We start from the raw sequence: 20691 nt of genomic DNA, 5'->3' as shown, positions 1-20691 counted from the left end.
CCATGAAGCAGGAAATTTGAAAGACTATTTATCTTATATTGTTTTGTCAATCACTTTATATTCTGCAGAATGTTTGGCAGACTCTTTCATGAAGTAGGAACCCTGAAAAACTTGCCACCTTCTTTTGGCAAATTCAGATGTCATTTTTTTTTTGTGAGTCTTGCATGTCCATTATATACAGCATACCATCAAGCAGCCAAGGCAAGAACAGTTTCTTGCCCAAATGGCTAGCCTTGTCACATTGAAGGCAAATTCCATAACAAGTTTCTTCAGTGCCCATCAGCTTTTCTGACGCTTTGGATTTGTAGGTTCATCCCCTTCACATGCTCTAGCAGTTCATAGATGAGGTGGATAGGTGTTGGGGTGGGTTCCCTCATAGCCCTGATTCTGGGCCTGGGTGGTAGCTGGGTTGGTCAGCCTGCCAGTTTTCCCTCATCGTCACCACCCAGGCTAGCTCACCTAATGTAGCAGACAGCAAGGAGAGGGTCCAGCTTATTTCCTTTACCTTTGCCATAGCATGGTATTTAGAGAGGGGCAGGGGCAGCTCATCTGCTCTTACACCCACAGGCTCAGCTGACCTGTTCCCTGACCAACAGGGTCAGCTCTTTCAGCTCTAGTGTACTGCCCAGTGAGATGCTGTGCCCACTCTCCCATGTGTTGTAGCTGGTGGGGGACAAGGCCAGTTCTCCCACTCTTGTGGCTCTGCGACCAGTCTCTCAGTTGTTGCAGGGGGCAAGGGGAGGGAGGGCTTTCTTTTTTGCCCCCTCACCCATGCCACTATATTGCATATGAGAAATAGGCAGGGTCAGTCTTCCTGCTCCCATGTTCCCCCAGGCTCACTCACCTGCATTCCAGCCAATAGGGTTAGCTCATTTGTGCTACCTAGGTGAGGTATAGGGCCTGTTTTCCTTAGTGCTTCTGCCAGGGGAGGACAGTACCAATGATGACCTCAGGGCCAGCTCTCCTACCCATCCACAGGCAATGTGGGGCCGGGGAGGTCATCTTTCCCTCGCCTACTCTACCATAGATGAAGGGCCCTATCTCCCACAGGCATTCACAATGCTAGATCACCTGCATCTCAGTCCACAGGGTTAGCTCTACTATGGACCCAATGGCAGCGTGGCCCTCAAATTCTCACACCCACACATGGCTTGAGGTGTGCGTCCAGATTCTAGATATCAGTGTGGCCCTTGGTGGCAACACAGGCCTCAGACAGCACAGACTCAGGCTGCAGTAGGACCATGGACCCAAACATAGTCCTCCGCAACAGCCTGGGCCTGGGTGTCACTGCAACCCTAGTTGGCATTGCAGATTGCTCTGATCAACATGGTCCAAATGGCAGCATGGCCTTCAAACGCCAACATTTCCCCTGGTGGATCCAGGGTATCCACTCAGTCTTTGATGGTAACAGGAGCCATGGACATTGACACAGACCCTGGCTGTGATAGGACCATGGACCCAAACATAGCCCATGGATGACCACAGTTTGGGACTGGATGACACCATGGCCCTGAGTGACAGCATGGGCCACCCAGGTTTATTTGGCCCCGGCAGTAACTTGGACCTCTAAGAATATCATTGCCTCAGGTGTAGGTCCAGACCGTGGACCTCTGCATAGCCCTCAGGAGCCATAAACATCAACTCAGCCTAGTTGCAGCAGGGCCCTAGACCTAGACATGGCCCCTGGCAGCAATCCAGGCCAGATATCACCATGGTGCTGGGTGGCAGCAAAGGAATCTTGATCATGGCCCCTGTGAGTGTACATCTCTTGGTCACAGATAGTGGCCCAGGCTCCGGGCATCCACAGGGCCCTCCATGGCTACAGTAGCCACAGACGTCAGCATGACCCCCATAGCTATATCAGGGTCATGAAACAAGTCATGGTCCTGGCAAGCAGGGCATCTACCTCAGCTTGTTCTTTACTGCCCTTATCTTTCCAGATCTGCCTTTCCTCAGCACATGAATCATTCTTTGTCCCTTCTTCCTCACCTATCCTCCCTCCTCCATTTTGCTACCTTGTACTCACTATAATGGTGACCAACTACCTGGTGCCAGAGGCTGGTGGTTGAAATTCTTCCCACCTCAAATCTAGAGACCTAGGACTTTTTTTTTCCCCCTAAGAAACAAGTGTAATGATTGAAGACTAATTTTTATGTAGAGTAAATTAAACCACCAGAATAGAAATCAGTGTTGTTTATCTAAAATGCTCAAGGGAATAAGTAGGGGCCTGCTTATTATTAACATTTCCAGCTGGCAGGTAATGCACTGTGTCCTGTGACTTGGGTCAGCCCTCCATTTGATTCCACATTTTCTCATCTAATAGAGACCTACCTTTCAGTATGGCAGTGACAGGAGACAAATGGCTCAGGGGAATCTGGAGATATGGCATAATATCTCACCTAATAACTCCTTTAGGTTCTAAGGACATGGTGGCTAATCTCATGAGTATTGTTTCTCTCCGTTTCTCAGCCTCTTCTCTGACATCACCATAATATAGTCACAGATTTTTGAAGTGTGTTCCTGCAGAGTTGACATGGAGAACTCTCGTGAATTATTCTGAATTACAGTGGTTACCTTGATTTGTTTTCCAGGTTTGAAGGCCATATAGAGATCTGCCCACCAGGCATGGGCCACTCAACTTGTTCAGTTAACAAGAGTGTTCTAGAAGCCATCCGAGGAAGACTTGGATCTTTCCATGAACTTCTTCTCGAGCCACCCAAGGTAGAGTTGCTGTCACAAGTGTTACTGGCAGCCATGGGTTTGGTTTAGGCAGTCACTAGAGTGTCTAAGAACCTTGGAAATAAGTGATTGACCATAGTTATAATTAGTGTGACACACTATGTTTTTAAAAGTATGTGTATGCATGTACCAGATTCCACTCGAATCTCTGGGTTCTAGAAATAGAACTCATACTAGGAGGAAAGTGCTTCAGCCGCTGAGCCATCTCCTCAGCCTGCATAATACTTTTAAAGGTAAAAAACTATTATGTTTTGCTGCCTCTGAACTATTTTTTTTGCTGGTTGATTTTTTTTTTCTCCCTTTTTTTGAGTCGGGGGAAGGGTTTTGCTATATATTTCAGGCTGGCCTTGAATTTGCTATCATCTTGCCTGAGCCTTATGTGCCTCCTGTAAGCTAGTTTTTAAATTGACTTTTATCCATATGCATTTTCTAAATGAGGGGAAATCAGAATTAAAAACATCTAGTTAGTAAACTCACATTTTTGTTTTGTACCTCCTTGAGAACCTATATATCAGTTAAAGTAAACATGTTCCTATATGTAGCACAGTCTTTTTAGGCTTTTGAGGTAAAGTCAGCCTTTCCTGGCCTGATTTTTGAAATGTATTTTGTATGATCTTGGGGACGGTGTAGACAGATAAAGTTTTAATTGAGATACAGTCCACCGAGATCTTGGTATACAACTTAGAAAGGACCTGGTGCAGGGTGTTGCTTTTCTATGAGGAGCATCTGTATGCAAACCTGAACACAGTGGAACTTCAGGAGACGTGCCAAAGAGGCATAGTAGGAATCACACTGCTCCTACTGTGATTCTTCTAGCGTCTGGGTCTTCCATGGTCCTTTTCATTTACCCTGTACATTTGGATCCAGTGCCATCTGTAGTGTATACGTTGGTATGAGTCATTGAGAATTTAGTATATAGATTGGTCACTTCTATATGAGGTCTTGTTACTTAGTTACTGTACTGTTGCTGTGAAAAAGACCATGACCAAGGCAACTCTTATAAAAGGAAACATTAGTTGGATCTTGATTACCAATTTAGAATCTTAGTCCATTATCATCATGAGGGTAAGGGGCATGGTGCTGGAGCAGTAGCTGAGAGCTACATCCTGATCTTCAGGCAGAGAGGGAGAGACTGGCCCTGCCACGGACTTTTGAAACCTCCAATCCCATCCCCATTAACAAGCTTCTTCCAACAAGGGCATGCATACCTTCTAATCCTGATGACCACTTCCTGGAGACCAAGAATTCAAATATATGAGCCTGTGACGACCATTTTTGTTTAGTTGACCACATTGTTTTCTGCTTAACCTTTTGAGGGAGGGGTAACAAGATACCTTAAGTCCAAATCCCAAGTGTCTGGTTAGCTTCACTCATGTCTGTTGTGAGTAGTTAGCAGTTCTCTCTGTGGTCAAGGTCCTGTTGGGCCCATTGCAGCCAGAGCTCTGCATCTTCATTCATCTCATTCACCCTAGGGAACTTTTTTCAGTGTTTAGCAGCCAGCGGCATCCTTCTTGGCAGAGCCAGAGTAAGAAAAAGATCTAGAAGAGAGAGCATCACCAATGAAAAATGGAGGAAGAGGATAGGAGAGGTGTGATGAGGACCCATGCATTGTCTTTGGTGGTCCACTCAGCTTCTCCCTAAGTGAACAAAGAGGCACCTGACTCAATGGCCCCAATTCATAACTGAGTCTCTTTCACTCTAGCAGTGAGTGACACACCTGACTTCACTCTGATAAAGTGTATGAATAGATTCAGGAATTTATTACAGAAGCTTAATTGATTAATGAACTTGCTCGCTGCACGAAGGATTGAATGTAATCTATTCATGCTAAGCAGGTAATCACCCCTAAGCACCATGAAGCTTTTTCGAAAGTCTCCCGAGTTCCATGGAGTAGAACTGTAAGGCGTGGGCCAGCAGAAGAGAGTAGCCAAGGATAAAATCTTGGTTTCAGCAATCTGAGAACCTTGGAAATAAGAGACTTACCCTAATTAGCATTACGTACTACGTTTTGGTGTTGTTTTGTTTTTTAAGAAGTTTGTGTAAGTTAGAGGACAACTTGTAGGAGCCTTTTATCTCCTTCCATTCTACTATGTGGGTTCTGGAAATAGGTGAAGTGGAGGACGTGTGTAGAACCTTCAGGGAGAGCATGGCATTTTAGTTTGTCACTCTTTCCTGACAGAACACACAGCATCTGCTTCTGTCTTGTGATTTCATATCACTGACACTCCCTTTGTAGACAAGAACAAACCATTCATCCTACTTCTCAGGGCAGACACTCCCCTTTTACCATATGTACTTGTTTCTGACTTCTTGTTAAGATTCTGCCTAAAGGTTAGATTTCTCTCACACAAAAATGGTATGATGTAGCCGGGCGGTGGTGGCGCACGCCTTTAATCCCAGCACTCGGGAGGCAGAGGCAGGCGGATCTCTGTGAGTTCGAGACCAGCCTGGTCTACAAGAGCTAGTTCCAGGACAGGCTCCAAAACCACAGAGAAACCCTGTCTCGAAAAACCAAAAAAAAAAAAAAAAAAAAAAAAAAACAAAAATGGTATGATGTTAGCTGGCCTTCCGTGTCAGCACATGGACTTTTTATTTATTCATTTAACTGAATTTAATTTAAATCTTTTTCTTCCTCAGAAAAGTGTAATGAAGACTACATGGGGTATACTGGACCCTCCTGTTGGGAACACTCGGTTGAATGTGATTAGGTTGATATCCAGCCTGCTTCAAACCAATACCAGCAGTATAAATGGGGATCTGATGGAACTGAACAGCATTGGTGTCATATTGGTGAGATTCTGCCTCATGAAGTCACCCTTGATAATGCCTAAGTCTTATAAATTGACATAGGTGTGAACTCACTGTCTAGTACTGCCACCCTGAGCGCTGAAACTGCTCTGAACTGAGTCTGACTTATCCCAAGCCTGCATGTGATATGGGGTGCTAGAGGTGTCAGCTTACTTCTGACACCTGTCCATCCAGTACAGGGGAAGAGCTTGTTTCCTCCTCACCTCTGGGAAGCAAAGTTGGGGCACACTAGGAACCCAGAAAGTACTAGAGCAAAACAAAACTAACAGAGACACACACATTACAAGACACTGGCTCACTGCTCAGGCCCACATCTGTGACGGGGTACCTTGTAAATGACTGTCCTGCATTCTGCACACTTAGGGGCTCTGAGAAGGAAGCCCAACTTTAAACAGGAAAGAGAAATTTAGCAACCTGTTATCTACAGATAGACATTCTGCCGCCAGTGGAGACTATGACAGTGCTGTTGTTAGGTTAATCTAGACCTTTTTTCAATAAAAATAATGCTCTGCATCACATTTCTTCATTTAAAAATGAACCTTAATTCAGTTCATGAACGTGCAAAACAAAGCTTACTGCATGCCTGGTGGTTTGAAGAAGCAGTGGTAATTCTACCTGGAGCCGCACAGTGAAGAGCCTGGGAATGGCTGAGCTGGATGTTTGCATCACTTTAACACTTTCTCTTTGAGAAGGCTATGCTTATCTTTTCTTCATGTTCCTGAAACTTTCCTCTACTGTCTAATATAGTCTATGCAAATTCAAGCATTTTGAATGAACAGATAGTTATATGGACTATGAAGTAGTATTTGAAACCTCCCCTTTAAATATTAAACCATTTGTTCTTTTTAACGTGGATCCCATATTGAGGTCAGACTACACGCTTTAGGAGTCGGTTCTCTCCTTTCATCATGTGGGAACATGGGTTCCCAGAGTGAAATTTAGGTAGTCAGTCTTGGTGACAAGCACCTTTACCTACTAAGTCAACTTGGTAGCCTTCTACCTTGTCTTTTGAGACAGAGGAGACTGATTGACTCTGAAGCTCGTCAGTTAGCTCTACCTGTATTCACTTTCCCAGCACTGGATGGATTGCAGACGTATATGCCACTATGCCCAGCTTTTAAGTAGGTACTGGGGATCCAGAGTCAGATCCTCCACTTACTCAGCAACCACTTTAACTGACTGAGCATCTCCCCACCCTGAACGAATTACTGCTGTCTGTATGTTTAAAGTGGTGGCTTCAGCATTGAGCTTACTGAAAAGACTGCACTTTTATTTTGTAGGACATGTTCTTCAAGTACACATGGAATAACTTTCTACATACTCAAGTGGAAATTTGTATTGCGCTCATTCTTGCCAGTCCTTTTGAGAATGCAGAAAATGGCACCATTACTGATCAAGACTCCACTGGAGACAATTTGTTGTTGAAGCATGTAAGCATTATTTCCTTGTTACTATTGTTTTCCAGGGTGTGAAATTAACCACAGTTAAAGAGTGAGTAGCTTCCATGTCGTAAGGTTTAGCTGCCACATGCTCATTGCACGTTGACCAGTTATTTTGTTAATCACTTCCTGGACATAACACTGCTAAATGAATTGTAGGCCTTCTTTCCTGGCGACTATTAGAAGTTTGAACAAACCTTGAGGGTGTTAAAAGAACCGCAGATAGTTAAGTACTGCTGAGAATGCTTTTACACTACTTTGGCACACCAGAATTTAACTATTGGTGCTGAATAAGTGCCTAAAAGTTTGACAAAATGAGTTTTAGTCAATGTTGAGTAATGTTTTTAGGGTCTCTTGTTTTATGGGCAAGGGACAGAGGGATCTTGCTGTATAGATCAGACTGATCTTGGACTCATGAACTTTCTGCCTCAGGCTCCCAAGAGATGGGTTTATAACTGTGCACAGTGATACCTGACTTGGGAGTCAGGAGTCTCTTGTATAAAATTCATATTTCTTAGTGATTTTTCTGGGTCAGTCTTCAGAGTTCTACATTCCTATGACTTTATCTAATCTAGTTCTCATGTTTTTTATTCCCAGACCTGGAAGGCAGAAAGGCTGGCTGAGTAGCCAGATGCCTAGAGTAGACAAGTGCCCTTGCTCATTGAAGTTTGCAGTTCACAGCTGCTTCTCTTTGACTGCTAGAGTTTTGGTAGGACATAAGTTCTCAATATTGCACAAGCATTCAGATACATTCAAGTTACGTTGCGCACATTTAAAAGTGACTTAAGCCAGGGATGGTTGTGTATGTGTATAAACATAGCACTTACAAGATAAATAAATACAGAATCAGTGAGTTCAAGATCAGCCTGCCCTACATGAGACCCTGTCTTAACTGCTTCCCCCATCCCTAGTAAAATAAAGCAAACAACAGAAAAATAGATCACTGTGTTAGTTCTGTGCTAGATTGCCAGAGCATACTTTCATTGTCTGACTTCTGGTTGGGCCCTGTGCTTCTGACCAGCTTTCTTTAGTTAACAAATCTTCACTTTGCCTCAGGTTCACTGCTTACTGTGGCAACACCCTTAGCAACAAGTTATCTAGTTCCCTGTGTGGCCAGGTCCATTAGGGGATTTGGAGTAAGCCATACCATACTGCATTCGGATGTTCCTGTAACTAAGAACCACAGACAGTTTTATTTTTATGTAATTTATTTTTTTGTTTTTAAAGACAGGGTCTCACTGTTTAGATCAGGCTGGCCTTGAACTCACAGAGATCTGTCTACCCTATATCCAGGATGCTGGTCTTTAAGGTGGAGCCAACAAGCTTGGTTTGCTTTAGTATTTTAATGCTTTAACCATTATTGAATAATTGAAGTAATTGGAGTATTCTTTTTTTATTTAGCTTTTCCAAAAATGTCAATTAATAGAGCGAATCCTTGAAGCCTGGGATGCAAATGAGAAGAAACAGTAAGTCACTTGTTTCTGAAAGCAGTACAATTTGATTTATATTACAGAAAATGTTACCATCTCCCCTTTGCTAGTTAGAGAAAGTGAAAATAAAGTTATATCCTAACAGATACTATTCTACTAACCTTTGGTCAGTTCTTAGAACTCTGCTGTTTTGGAAGGCTTTCTAAGAGTAGTATTGAGTTGAATAAAAGCAGTCAAAAATCGACTCTCCCCTGGTGTGCAGTGATTACCCCCTCAGGACAGAGCATTCTATGTACTTGCTCTCAGAGTAAAGCATCACTGCAGGGATACACCTAAAGGGGAACAATGTTTAATATTTTCTTCGTTGTCAAGATTTGGTGAAGCATTAGTTGACCCTACCCACAACTTTCTTACATAAAATGTCAATACGGTGGTGGCCGTAGTCATCGTGGTGGTGGTGGTGGTACTGGTGGTACTGGTGGTAGTAGCAAGAACAGTAGTGGCTAGCAGGTACTCTTTTCAATGCCCTGGGAGTTTTTACATCATCCCCAGATTCTGAAACAGGCAGTAGAGGGTAGGTTTGGAAAGTACTTTCAGGGTGTGCTGCTGTATGATGCTGGGTGTGTTTGTATAAGTGACACCTAGCTTATAGATGGCATTAACTAGGTGGTGGTTTATATGTGTGCCAGGGTAGGAAAAGGGAGTTCTGATCATTAGCAATGGTTTGTGTGTTCCTGTTAATTAGTGATACCGCATCTTTTTGTGTATCTCTGGGCCATTTGTATGTCTTCTCTTGAGGAATGACTATATCATAAGCATTATTTAGGTAGAATGAGGAGAGGTTTGCTGTTGGCCTTTCTGTGTTCTCCTGGCTGTGCTCCACTGTGGAAATGCTCTGAGTTCCACTAACCTCTTGTGTGGAATACCTTCTACCTACTATAGTTTCTTCATAGTTTGAGGTGATCCCATTTGCCTTTTGTTGCTTATATTATTAGTGTTTTGGGGTATTTTCCAAAATATCTCTGCCCAGACCAGTATTGTGTTTGTCTTTTGTTCTAGTGGTTTTATGGTTTCAGTTCAGCTTTTGTTTTCCGTAGGTTTAGTGGGTGGGGAGGAGGTGACCATCTGGCTTTACTGTTCTTTATAGGCATTGTCTTGCTTAACCAGTGTGTTTATGAATGCAATTGTGTTTCCTTCTGAGTTATATTTAAGTCTGTTTCTCATTTGTCAGGATATACCTTTCCTACATGACCAATCTCAGGAAGTATGAGTGCTATATGAAGCCTGTATATAACCACCACTGCAGTCAGAACATAGAGTGATCCACCATCGTTATTTATTTATTTATCCATTCACCACAGATACATTGTTTTCCCACATCCCCTTCCTTTGGGGGAGTGGAGCTGGCATCAACGTCATTGTTGAGGTTGAGCTGTGGGTGACCTTGGACCTCTGGTCCTGCTTCTTCTCCAGTGCTAGGATTACAACCATGTGCCCATGTCTGGTTTTATGAGGTGCAAGTGATTAAACCCAGTATTTTAGTGCAAGCTAAGCTTCATTCTACCAGCTAAGATTCTCAATAGTTTATACTGTCAAAGTCATCACTGTTCAGATCTGTATTCAGCTTCTGAAGGAGCTAAGTGACTCAGGGCAGGAATCAGATTGCTTTTGTTGTTTTTTGTGGTTAGTAAACACTAAGAAGCATGGATGGGTTTTGATGTGGCCATATCTGAAACTAGTGCTAGCATATGTGACTGTGGCAAGGGGTTTTGATTAGCAGGCACATTATTCCAAATGGAGCTCCTTTAGGGGACCTATGTGAGGTCTGCTGGATACCTCTGGTTCTGTGTCCTCTGTGACCTCCCACCTACTAGTCTCTCTCTTCCTGCCTCATTGGACTAGTACATAAGTATCCTGTATACTCTTCTCTTTCTATAGGCCTATGTTCTGAAGGCCAGGTGAATCAACAACAGCCATATAAGCTTGGGGTCCTAAGAGTTTTCTATACTGCTTCACTATGTCCAAAACTTTGCAAATAGTCTTTTGGTTTTTTTACTTACCTGTGGCCTTAAGGGTGTATGGGAGGGTTAAGAAGTTGTCTTTGGGGACACTAGAGTCTCTGGAACTTACTGTGAAGCCAAAGGCAGCCTTTGTAGCTCAGTGTGAGCCTCAAATTCCACGCCCTGAAGTTTACCCAGTAGGTGTTGTATTTTCCAGGCGGGCCTCCAAGATGTTGTCATCTTTTAGTGCTCCTGAAAGGATTTTCTCCTTTTAAGCTCTGCCCTGCTGTCTCCAACAAAAATCTTTTATTTTGTAAGTCATGGATATTAAAAAGATAGTCTTAGTGTAAAATGAATGTGGTTGGAAAGAGTAGATCTTTGCAGAAGAAAACATTGAGGACTGATTTTACTGGCTTCTGTTCTATGTGGCCTTCAGCAAATGCAAGGGCACTGCTTTTCTTACCTCATCCAAGTTCTCAGATAAGCCACTGTCTCAAGTTGAGAAATACCATTAGTAGTTATGATTTGTCTGTCAGCACAAATAAAATTTGATGTCTTTTGGTGGAAAAAGGTCAACAAAATTCTGACCTCAGTTTTTTTTATAATCTGACTAAAGTCTAAAATTCAGAATTTTACCAAAATGTAACGGAAAATTCTAGTGGTGTGGGGCATTGGTGAATGTTTGCTCCAGATACTCTCTATGACAGTGATTGTTGCTGGTCCTGTTAGCATGCTGCTCTGCCTTGCGTTATGTATGTACTCTCCATTTGAGAAGCTGCTGAATGTCATCCTCTCAGTCTGAGTATTTGTTCTTTCCTCTTGTCAGGGCTGAGGGAGGACGACGGCATGGTTACATGGGACACCTCACAAGGATAGCTAATTGTATTGTGCATAGCACTGACAAGGGTCCGAACAGTGCGTTAGTACAGCAGCTTATCAAAGGTAAGTCATTTAAACAATTCTCTTTACATTTGTGTGAGATCAGAGGGGTGAGGGGTTAAAGTGCTGGGAACACTTTACATTTACACTTCGGGAAACAAAGATTGAAGTTTTTTTACATTTTAGAGATGGTTTAACTATCTCACTGTGGCTCTTGAGAATGTTTGAACCATGTGGTTCTCAGCTATACTGCTGCTCTGATTGCTGCTGTCCATTTAGAAACCAAACAGCATGCTGGAGTCACTTCCTGTTACAGATCTCTGTTGGTGGCCTGGCTTTTTGTTCTGTTTTTAAAGATTAATCTATTCACCAGACGTAGTAGTAGATGCCTTTAATCCCAGCACTTGGGGGGCAGAGGCAGGCAGATCTCTGAGTTTGAGGCCAGCCTGGTCTGTGCAGTCAGTTCCCAAATAGCGACATAGTGAGACCCTGTCTTGGGTGGGGGTTATTTATTGTATGTGTATCAGCATTTTGCCTCCATATGTGTTTGTACACCATGTGCATTCAGTGTCTGTGGAGGTCTGAAAAGGTTTTCAGATTTCTTCTGGAACTGGAATTATAGGTGGTTGTGAATTGCCTGGGATCAAACCCAGGTTCTCTAGAAGAGTAGCCAGTTCTCTTAACCCCTAAGCCACCCCTCCAGTCTCTGATCTGGTTCCTTGTTTGTGTATTGGAGTAGAAGCACTCAAGCTATGGTAGTTCTTCCTTTTTCTTCTGAAGTCCTCCCCCGTATATATTATTAGTGTTTTGCTTATGTGCATGTATATACAACACATTTGTACCTGGTCAGAAGAAGAGCGTTGGATCTCCTGTAGCTTGACTTTATGGATGGTTGTGAGCCACCGAATGGGTGCTGGGAACAGAACCTAGGTTTCCTGGAAAAGTAGCAAATGCTTTTAAGCACTGAACCATCTCTCTTGCATCCAGAATCTAACCCATCCTCCCTCCTGTTGTTACCTGTGATTAAATTCCTTTTTTTGAGAAACTAAAGCACTGTCAGCATTTCTTCTATGCAAAATGAGAATTTTTGGCTCCTTAAGGATTCTTTTTCTACCAGCATTTAAATTTATTTAGCCCAAGGTGACTTGTGTGCCTTCCATATAGGGTTCAGAGCTCAAATCCATTTCTGCCAGAATGAGAGTACCAAATGCCCTGACCTGCAGGCCTCTCTCCCAGAGGATATAGTTAGTTCTGAGACTTCTTTGAAAGCAAGAAACTGATAAAAGTGTTGGTAAAAAGTGGTGCTCTGTTGAGTGTGCACTGAAAGCCTAGTTCTTACCCAGTAACAGAAAAACTGAGACTGGGCCTCCTATAATTTTGCTTCTTGAGAAGTGCACGCCCTTCCTCATGGTTTGTATCCTTATCAAGGAGAGATGACCATTTGTTCTTGTTCCTTCTTGGAAGTTGCCTGCATTAAGTGTGCACCTGTGTATGGTTGCTTAAACCAGAACTGTCAGGTGATCGATCACCTTTCTATAGTTAGGCCTCTAAGATGTGTAGTCATGCCTTCATTTTTTCAGAAAACCATTGCAAGTCATTCTTTTAAAGTTTCTCTAGAAAGCAGGATTAGGCTGTGGAGCATCCCTTCATGTTTTGTTTATGAAGCTAACATGTAAGAGACAATACAAGTACAATCTCAGCATCCAGCAGGGTTCTGTGTATCATTCCTTCATCAGCCTGGTATTTGTCTCAGGATCCCGGTAGAGGACAGAAGCTGATATTTGTAGGCTTCTTAAACTTAACCACATACAGTTCTTACTCTGACCCCACCCCAAAGACGTATCCTCTTTCAGAAGAGTTGTTTGAAGATACAATTCCATGTTTAATTTCAGCAAAGCATTGTCAGTAATTGCTAAGTCTCTACTCTTACCCAGATCAGGCCTGCATTGTTGGTGAGATGGGGCTGGTTGTTGGGGCTCAAGTCTGTATACTGGGTCTGTTGGACCACTAGGCTGGCCATAGCCAGGACTTCCGCTGATTGGACTCCCCCACATGCTATTCATGCAGCTACTCCTCGAGACTGTGCACTCTTGTCCCTGTGGGTCACTGTATGATAATGCTTTTTTTTTTCCTTTTTCACTCTGAAGATCTTCCCGACGAAGTCAGGGAGCGATGGGAGACATTCTGCACGAGCTCCTTGGGAGAGACGAACAAGAGGAACACGGTAGATCTAGTAGGTTTCACAAGGTTACATCTCTGGGGTTTTGGTGCTCTCAACCATTGCTTGGTTACTTGGAATGTGGGCCAAAGATAAGCTTGTAACGCTTTGCAGAAAGTAGATAGTATTCACAGCATTCTTGATTTGTTCAGTCATCTCCTAGTGACCTGCCTTGCATGGCAAAAAGGTACTAAAAAGCCACCCATGTCCACGACAGTCCATATTAGTGTCTTGTCTCACCTGGGTTCTGTCCGTAAGCACCTCAGCACCATCTTCTGCCTTTCTCTTGTTCTGTGGCTTTGTACATTGGGCCTCATGTTGCTACTGAGTGATTAGAACCCCAACTCCTATGGATGCTCCTAGTTGTTATAGAATTAAGTTTATTCCCACTTTATGACCATTTTGGAAGAGAGATTTATAGATGACTCGGGAACTTCAGCTTTAGAATGGTGAACTGAATTGGTATTTTCAGCCAGGGGATAATGGCATTGATAATTTTTTAAAATTAAATTGGACTTTGGAATTTTTTTTTTAAATATTAAGTTTTAAGGTGAGTATTGTTTTGTTATAGTTTTTGCAGATGTGGCACCTGGTGATCAGGTGGTGGCCTGACTGAGAAGTACTGTTCAGCACTAGCCACTGTTCCTTGAGTTTCTTAAAATAATACTCAATCATTAACAAATTAGTTCTGTAGCAGGAGGCAGCTCTTCAGATAAGAGCTACAGAGTCAGTGGGTCATCCTGTGTCCCTCTGCATAGACCTTTGCTTCTCCATTGACTGGAATAGTGGAGTAATGGCTTTTATAGATATTTATTTAACTTTATTTCATGTGCATTGGTGTGAAAGTGTTAGATCCCCTGGAACTGGAGTTACAGAGAGTTGTGAACTGCCATGTGGTTGATGGGAATTGAACCCAGGTCCTTAGAAGAACAGCCAGTGCTCTTAACCACTGAGCCCTCTCTTCAGTCCCAAGTAATGACTTTTTAAGGTGGGGTTAATACAGAATTAGGAAGTAACGAAAAGAAAAGAGATGACTGTATAAGGGAGCTTTGTGATGTGGTTACAGTAGGTCTGAAGGCTCCCGTATGTGCGCCATTGCATGGAAGACAAACCCACACTCAACAGTGCTGGCCAGCAGGATGGGCAGTTTTTTATAAAACTATTACATATCTGGGTTTCGGCCTCTCTGTGCTAGTCAGTTGGTTAAAACAATTGAGACTTGGTTTGAAACCACCCCAGCTAGTAGTTGGCTGCTGTGAAGAGTGGCACTGTCCTCAGTGTTGTGATGTTTTATTCCAGTTGGGTTCCCACTTCAATCATACTGTAGTGATGCAGCTACCAAGATGTCCTTTGTTTTTTATATATAAAGGAGTATTTTGATTCAGACAGTTTTAAAATTATCCACCTGTGATTGACTTTGTTTCTTTTTTGAGACAGAGTCTTATGATGTAGCTCTGCCTAGTCTGTGATTGATTTTTAAAAAAGATAGATGTCAAAAATGTCCACTTAAAGCTTGTTACTGAGCTTTTTAAAAAAAAAAACTTTTTCTGTGGGACATCAGTTCATACCTATAATCCACAGGAGGATTGCAAGTTCAAGGCTAGGGCTAGCAGATGACTCATTATATAGAGCACTTGGTGTGGGAACATGAGGATCTGCATTCAATCCCCAGGACCTGGGCATGGCAGCACATACCTATAACCCAGCATCAGGGGAGAGTCAGGAGGATCCCAGCCTGATGGAAATGGTGAGCTCCAGGTCCTAACCTCTGACCTCCACGGTACCCACACATAGACATGCACTGCACATACAGAAACACAGGTGCAAAAACAGAAAAACCCCACAAGTTGTTTAGGGCCAGCCTTAGCTACTTTGCAAGACTGAGGCCTAGACTACAAGAAGCATCTCCCTCCTATTTCGCCACCACTTCCATCCCCAAAAAGAAAGAAAAACAACTGTAATCTTGGGTAACTGCAGAAGATTTGTTTGAGAGCAGACTGTAGTAAAGAAGGGTGTCATTGCTGCCTACACTTTCCTCAGCTCATTCACGAGAATCAGTAGGCCTGCAGAGATTTTATAAATACTGAGTGGTGGACATTTACAGCCATTCCACATTGAGAGAAAGCTGGTATGAACACCATCTTTCACTCAAAGTACAGTTCCATTCTCCTTTAGATGTAATCATACCTAAACCACAGAGGTATTAAACAGTAAGATGACCTTGGGAGAAGCCTTCAAAGAAGCCAGTGAGGAGGCTCCATGGATAAAGCTCCTGCTGCCAGGGTTTGATTCCCAGAACTTACACAGTGGATGCAGAGAATAAACTCCCCATAAGTTGACTTCCACGTGTATGTCCTGTGTGTACCATTCAAACACACAAAAATAATGAATTAATAAAAGAATACCAAAGCATGCTGATGTCCTGTTGGATTAGCCTCTCTCCCAAGAATTTGCTGCACTGGCATTTTTGGGTTGGCTTAAGGCCTTTTCTTTCTTAAAGATTTTAAGGATTAGTCTAGTCACCAAAGAGGTTTTACTTACTTCCTTCAGGTTATATTCCAGCCCAGACTATATTCAGTTTACTTTGGTAGGGTTAGGTACATGTTCTAGGGGGCAGTAGGCTACTGTAGAATACTGTTATAAATATAATTTGGTAAATACTGTGGGCCTTGTTTATCCTTGAGTAAGTGACAGTGCCTGTGAATGTAGTGTGTGGCCTTAGTAAAAGCACATTCACTGTTGGAGATGTCATTTGGGTATTAATTGAGTTCACCAAGTAGATGACTAGATTTGCTACTTACCTTGTTGCTTTTGTGGCTCATAAATCTCTACACCGTTGAGGAGTATTCATAGCTGAAGTCACTATGTTGGTATGTTGCTTTGGCATATTTTAATATTTTCTTGTTCACATAAGGGTAGCTGCTACCACACTTGTCCTACTGCCCCCACTGTATCAGTGTAAGCTGTGTGGGCCTTGGCTTCTGTGATGTCCACTGCAGTATTCTAACTTGGCTCCGAGATGGAGAAATCTCCAGTCTTTCAGGCCCTTCATTTAGAATGAAGCCAAAGTATATGTGTAGTTGGTCCTGTGCTGCTGGTGTTCATGTGAGGGAGCTGGAATGTTAAATTTGGGGTGATTGGGCTGGGTTGTTGGGTTGGTTTTGTTTTTGCAGTGTTTCATTTTGTAGCCCATGCTGGCCTTAAACTCTAATCGTTCTACCTCAGCCTCTCAAATGTTTGGATTATAAGCATGCATCACCATACCCAACTTTAAGATTTCATGTTTTAGTTAGATACAAAGAATTGTGAATTTTAAAAATTGGCAAGGACTTAGATAAAAATGAAAACTAGAAAATGTTTTGTACTAACTTTGAGAAGTTGGATTTGTCTCAGTTTTTGCTTATCCCTCCAGCAAAGAGAGTATTTTAGAAGCAATGCTGTTTCTTTCTCAGCATTGACAGACAGGGCCTAGAGGTGGTGTGTAGTGATAGGCACACACTTGTGTGAATTTGTTGCCTATGTAGCTACTAGCTAGGCTGAAGGCAAGAATGTCCCCAGCCCTGGAGCTGTCAGGTGCCGAGAGTCCCTAGTAAGGAACTTATGGTGGCACCTCTTGCTGATGAGCTCCTCACTCAGCATTCTCCTCGTGCTTAGGGTGTTCGTTCCTTTGGAGTCTTGGGGTACGGTCAGTCCATTGCTCATTCTCTTGACACATTAGCAATGCTGACTGCTATTGTGAAAGAGTGTGCTACCTTGGGAGCTGCCTTTTCAGTCCTGCAGCAGCTGTCATTCACTGACATGTTGACCTTGGCAAGAGTGTCATTTAATGACTTGCTAGTGTTGGTTATTGTAGACATTCAAGTGCCTGCAGTGCCAATCATAGAAGATACTAGTACTTACCAAGTAGGGGAGAAACACTTTAGAAGCAGCACTTTGTTGAATGACCTGTTCTATGTCATAGTGCTGAGGAGCTAGTGCCAGGAAGCAAGTTGGGAAGGTTCGGATATAGGTTGTCAAACGACTGGTGAGATGCTCAGCAGGCAAGGAAGCCTTGGAGACCTGAGTTCCATCTCTAGAACTCTTGTAAATATGGAAGGACAGAATTGACTAAACAGTTGTCCTCTGGCCTCTATACATGTGTTATGGCACTTGTAACATGCGCGCATGTACGTACATAATAAATTTTTTTAAACACTGCTCAAGGAAAAATTTATTACAGCTACATTAATATAGCCAAAGAGAGGGAAGCAAAGTGCAAAGACCCCAGAGGAGAGACTGCAGTTGTGTGCAGGGGTGAGTATAGAGTCTGCTGTAGCTGTTGTGATAGCAAACAAGGGTGGAAGTGAAGACAAGCAGTGAGGCCTTGACTTTGTATTAAGATGAGAAACCACTTGGTTTAGAAGTAAAAAGTAACTTAAATCTATGTACACTTTTGGAAGCTCTCTGTGACTTCTGGGCTGAACACAGACTACAGGGTAAGCTGCTTCACTGGCATTATTCATTAACCCACTCAGTAGCTGGTAGTAGGTTTGGTGAAGAGTGGTTGATCAGGTTTACATTGTGAGGGTGGCTGGGCAGCTGTGAACAGCCTAGGGTTTTAGCTGAAGAAGTGAAGGTGGCATTTCTGAGCTTCAGATGCCTCAGAAGGGCTTTGTGATGTAGATCAGGAACTCAGGCTACACATAGCTGGTGGTGAGTGGGTTGGAATTCTGATCCCCTATGAGGCAATGAAACCCTCTCTTTAGTTTGCTTATTAATTCTTTCAGATTAAGTGAAATTAAATTATGGTATGGATGACCTCAGAGTCACACCCTCCACTAACTCACAGCTGAAGGTCTGCATGCATTGTGCTATTAATAATTAGCTAAACTGTCTTTGGAGAAGACCTTGTAAACTGAGTGTAGTAATAATGTTAGTTGAGGCAAAAGACTCCTGAGTTCAAGGCCTGCCTAGCCTACATAAGGAGAGCCCGACTCCAAAGTGGGGACATTATAAACACTTCCCTGGAGGAAAGTGCTTCAAAGGAGCCACATGTCTGTTTCTTTCTAGTTGCCCCACAAAAGTGTCCTCTTTGTTTAATGGTATGATTTACTCTTATTTTTATGGGGGGAAAGCCTATGGCAGTGGTTTTCAGCCTCTTTCAGCTGTGACCCATTAATATATTTCCCCATGTTGTGGTGACTCCCAATCATAAAATTATTTCATTGCTACTTCATAATTGAAATTTTGATACTGTTATCATAATGTAAATATTTATGTCCTCAACGGGTTGTGACCCATTGGTTGAGAATCACTGGCCTAAGGTTTCTTTGTACCATAGTTGCACTTAGACAAAGCTCCTGGAAGCAGCTAAGTTTCGGCTCTCTTCATTCATGGCAGCTAACTTCAAATTGTCCCGTTTCTCTGCCCTCTACTTTGGTTATGCCCCAAATACACATTGACCTGGCATGGTGTGTACTGGTTTGCTAATGGCAGGCTATGAAGTTGCCTTAGATTTGGCAGAGGAACACTTACATCTTACCTCTACCTAGAATACTCAAAAGCACAGAAGAACAGGCATGGAACCACATGCCTGTAGTCCTACCGCTTGGGAGGCTGAGTGAGGCAGGTAGATCTGATCCTGAAGCAAGCCTAGACTAGATAGTAAAACAATATAAGGAACTCTAGAGAGTTCAATGTAAGTGACCTTCAAAAGTATAACACTTGTAGAATTTCACTGACTGTTCATTCTCATAGGTGCTAACAGTGAGGGCTATTTTCAGTGCAGTGCTAGATCTGTGCTTACCTTAACCTCTTTCAGCACATTTCTGATTATCAAGCATCACTTGGCCATGAATGGTGAATAGTTCATGTTGGTGTTTTTCTTAGTTTTTGAGAGTTTACTACTCTCTATGGGGCAGAGAGGTCACATTTTCAGAGGGTCTTTTATTAGTCAGGGGACTGTTGACTTAACTAGCATTTGTGACTAGTGGTTTTTTTTTTTTTTTTTTTGTTGTTGTTGTTGTTGTTTTGGTATAGGTAGAAAAGTCAAGACTGAAGTGAAATGATTATCTATAAACTGATCTCTGTAGTGACTCATAAGTGATCCCTAGGGTGGTGTTTTACCCACAGGCCTGACATATGTGTTAGTTCATCTGCACACTGTAGTATTACTTCTGCCTTCCCCCTTGAATGGAATAATTCATCCTTCCTGTGTGATTCCTGGGGATGCTAGTCCTGAGGAGTGGAACCACCAGCCAGCTGGGTGTGCAGCCAGAGAGTGGACTCTACATTGACTGGGTGTGCTTGACAACCTGACTGCTATTTCTGGGGTTTTTTGGTTTTTAGTGCATCGAAACAAAAATTGAATGTGATATTTTTTCCATAAAAAATGCTGATAAAAATGTCCACCACTTTTCTATGTTAAATAGTTTTTTACATTTTTATGCATATAGGTTACAACCTGCCATATTCATTCATCCAGTGATGATGAAATTGACTTTAAAGACACGGGTTTCTCACAGGATTCCTCTTTGCAGCAAGTGAGTCACACCTAAAGCTTTGCTATTTATTTTTATCTTAATGCATAGTTTAGCTGCCCTTGGGAGTCAGCATCTGTCACTGTGTTAGAATGTGGTTTGGGGTTGCTACCAATTAGGCAAAAATGATTTAAACAGGGAGAGCTGGGGACTTGCCAGATGGGCTTATACTGTTGTGTTCCTGAGTGAGAATGAGGAATGAGCACTACATGCAACAAGTAAAATAGCAGGTCACTTCACATGCTCACTGTGCAGACCTTAATGGCACTGCATTGTCACTTACATGCATGGCAGAGACCTTGGTTAAGAGCGACAGAAAACAGAATCTAGATAATCTTCCCTCAGCGCAGTTTAATTGTGTTGTGTAGCATCTAAATGAAGTTTTAATACGAATCATTCTTGACACTCCTGCCCCCAACTTGTCTCCATGTGTTAACTACATTTAATTTTTCTGGCAAAAACAGGATTTTGATATTGATATGTACTAACTTATCATACTTTTGGTTATTCTTAGAAATCTAACAGTTGGTTTTATGTTTCTACTAGGGGTTGAGTTTAAGAGTTCAAAATAGAAGTAGATGGCCAGCTCCACAATTCTGTTCACCACCACTTTTTACTGGCAGGTGCTTGGCTTCTTTCTCAGTCTCAGCGCAGTATGAA

General features: G+C 42.7%; 1 protein-coding gene across 18 annotated transcripts in view; it reads left to right on the top strand.

The window, feature by feature from the left end:
- Positions 1–20691, top strand: part of Ppp6r3 (protein phosphatase 6 regulatory subunit 3) — a 132281-nt gene that overhangs the window by 84450 nt on the left and 27140 nt on the right. For 11 of the 18 annotated variants that reach the window (XM_075972954.1, XM_075972952.1, XM_075972950.1 and 8 more), the window contains exons 9-15: positions 2592–2721; positions 5377–5529; positions 6828–6977; positions 8388–8452; positions 11243–11358; positions 13443–13528; positions 19948–20034. In XM_075972954.1, the coding sequence (XP_075829069.1) occupies positions 2592–2721; positions 5377–5529; positions 6828–6977; positions 8388–8452; positions 11243–11358; positions 13443–13528; positions 19948–20034 (787 nt within the window). The remainder of the gene's footprint in view (positions 1–2591; positions 2722–5376; positions 5530–6827; positions 6978–8387; positions 8453–11242; positions 11359–13442; positions 13529–19947; positions 20035–20691) is intronic. The other 7 variants (XM_075972958.1, XM_075972960.1, XM_075972957.1 and 4 more) reach the window with 1 other exon arrangement.

Source organism: Microtus pennsylvanicus, chromosome 5 (genome assembly GCF_037038515.1).
Source record: "Microtus pennsylvanicus isolate mMicPen1 chromosome 5, mMicPen1.hap1, whole genome shotgun sequence".
Classification (NCBI taxonomy): domain Eukaryota; kingdom Metazoa; phylum Chordata; class Mammalia; order Rodentia; family Cricetidae; genus Microtus; species Microtus pennsylvanicus.
The sequence above is the reverse complement of the archived record's forward strand: the minus strand, read 5'-3'. Positions and strand labels throughout refer to the sequence as shown.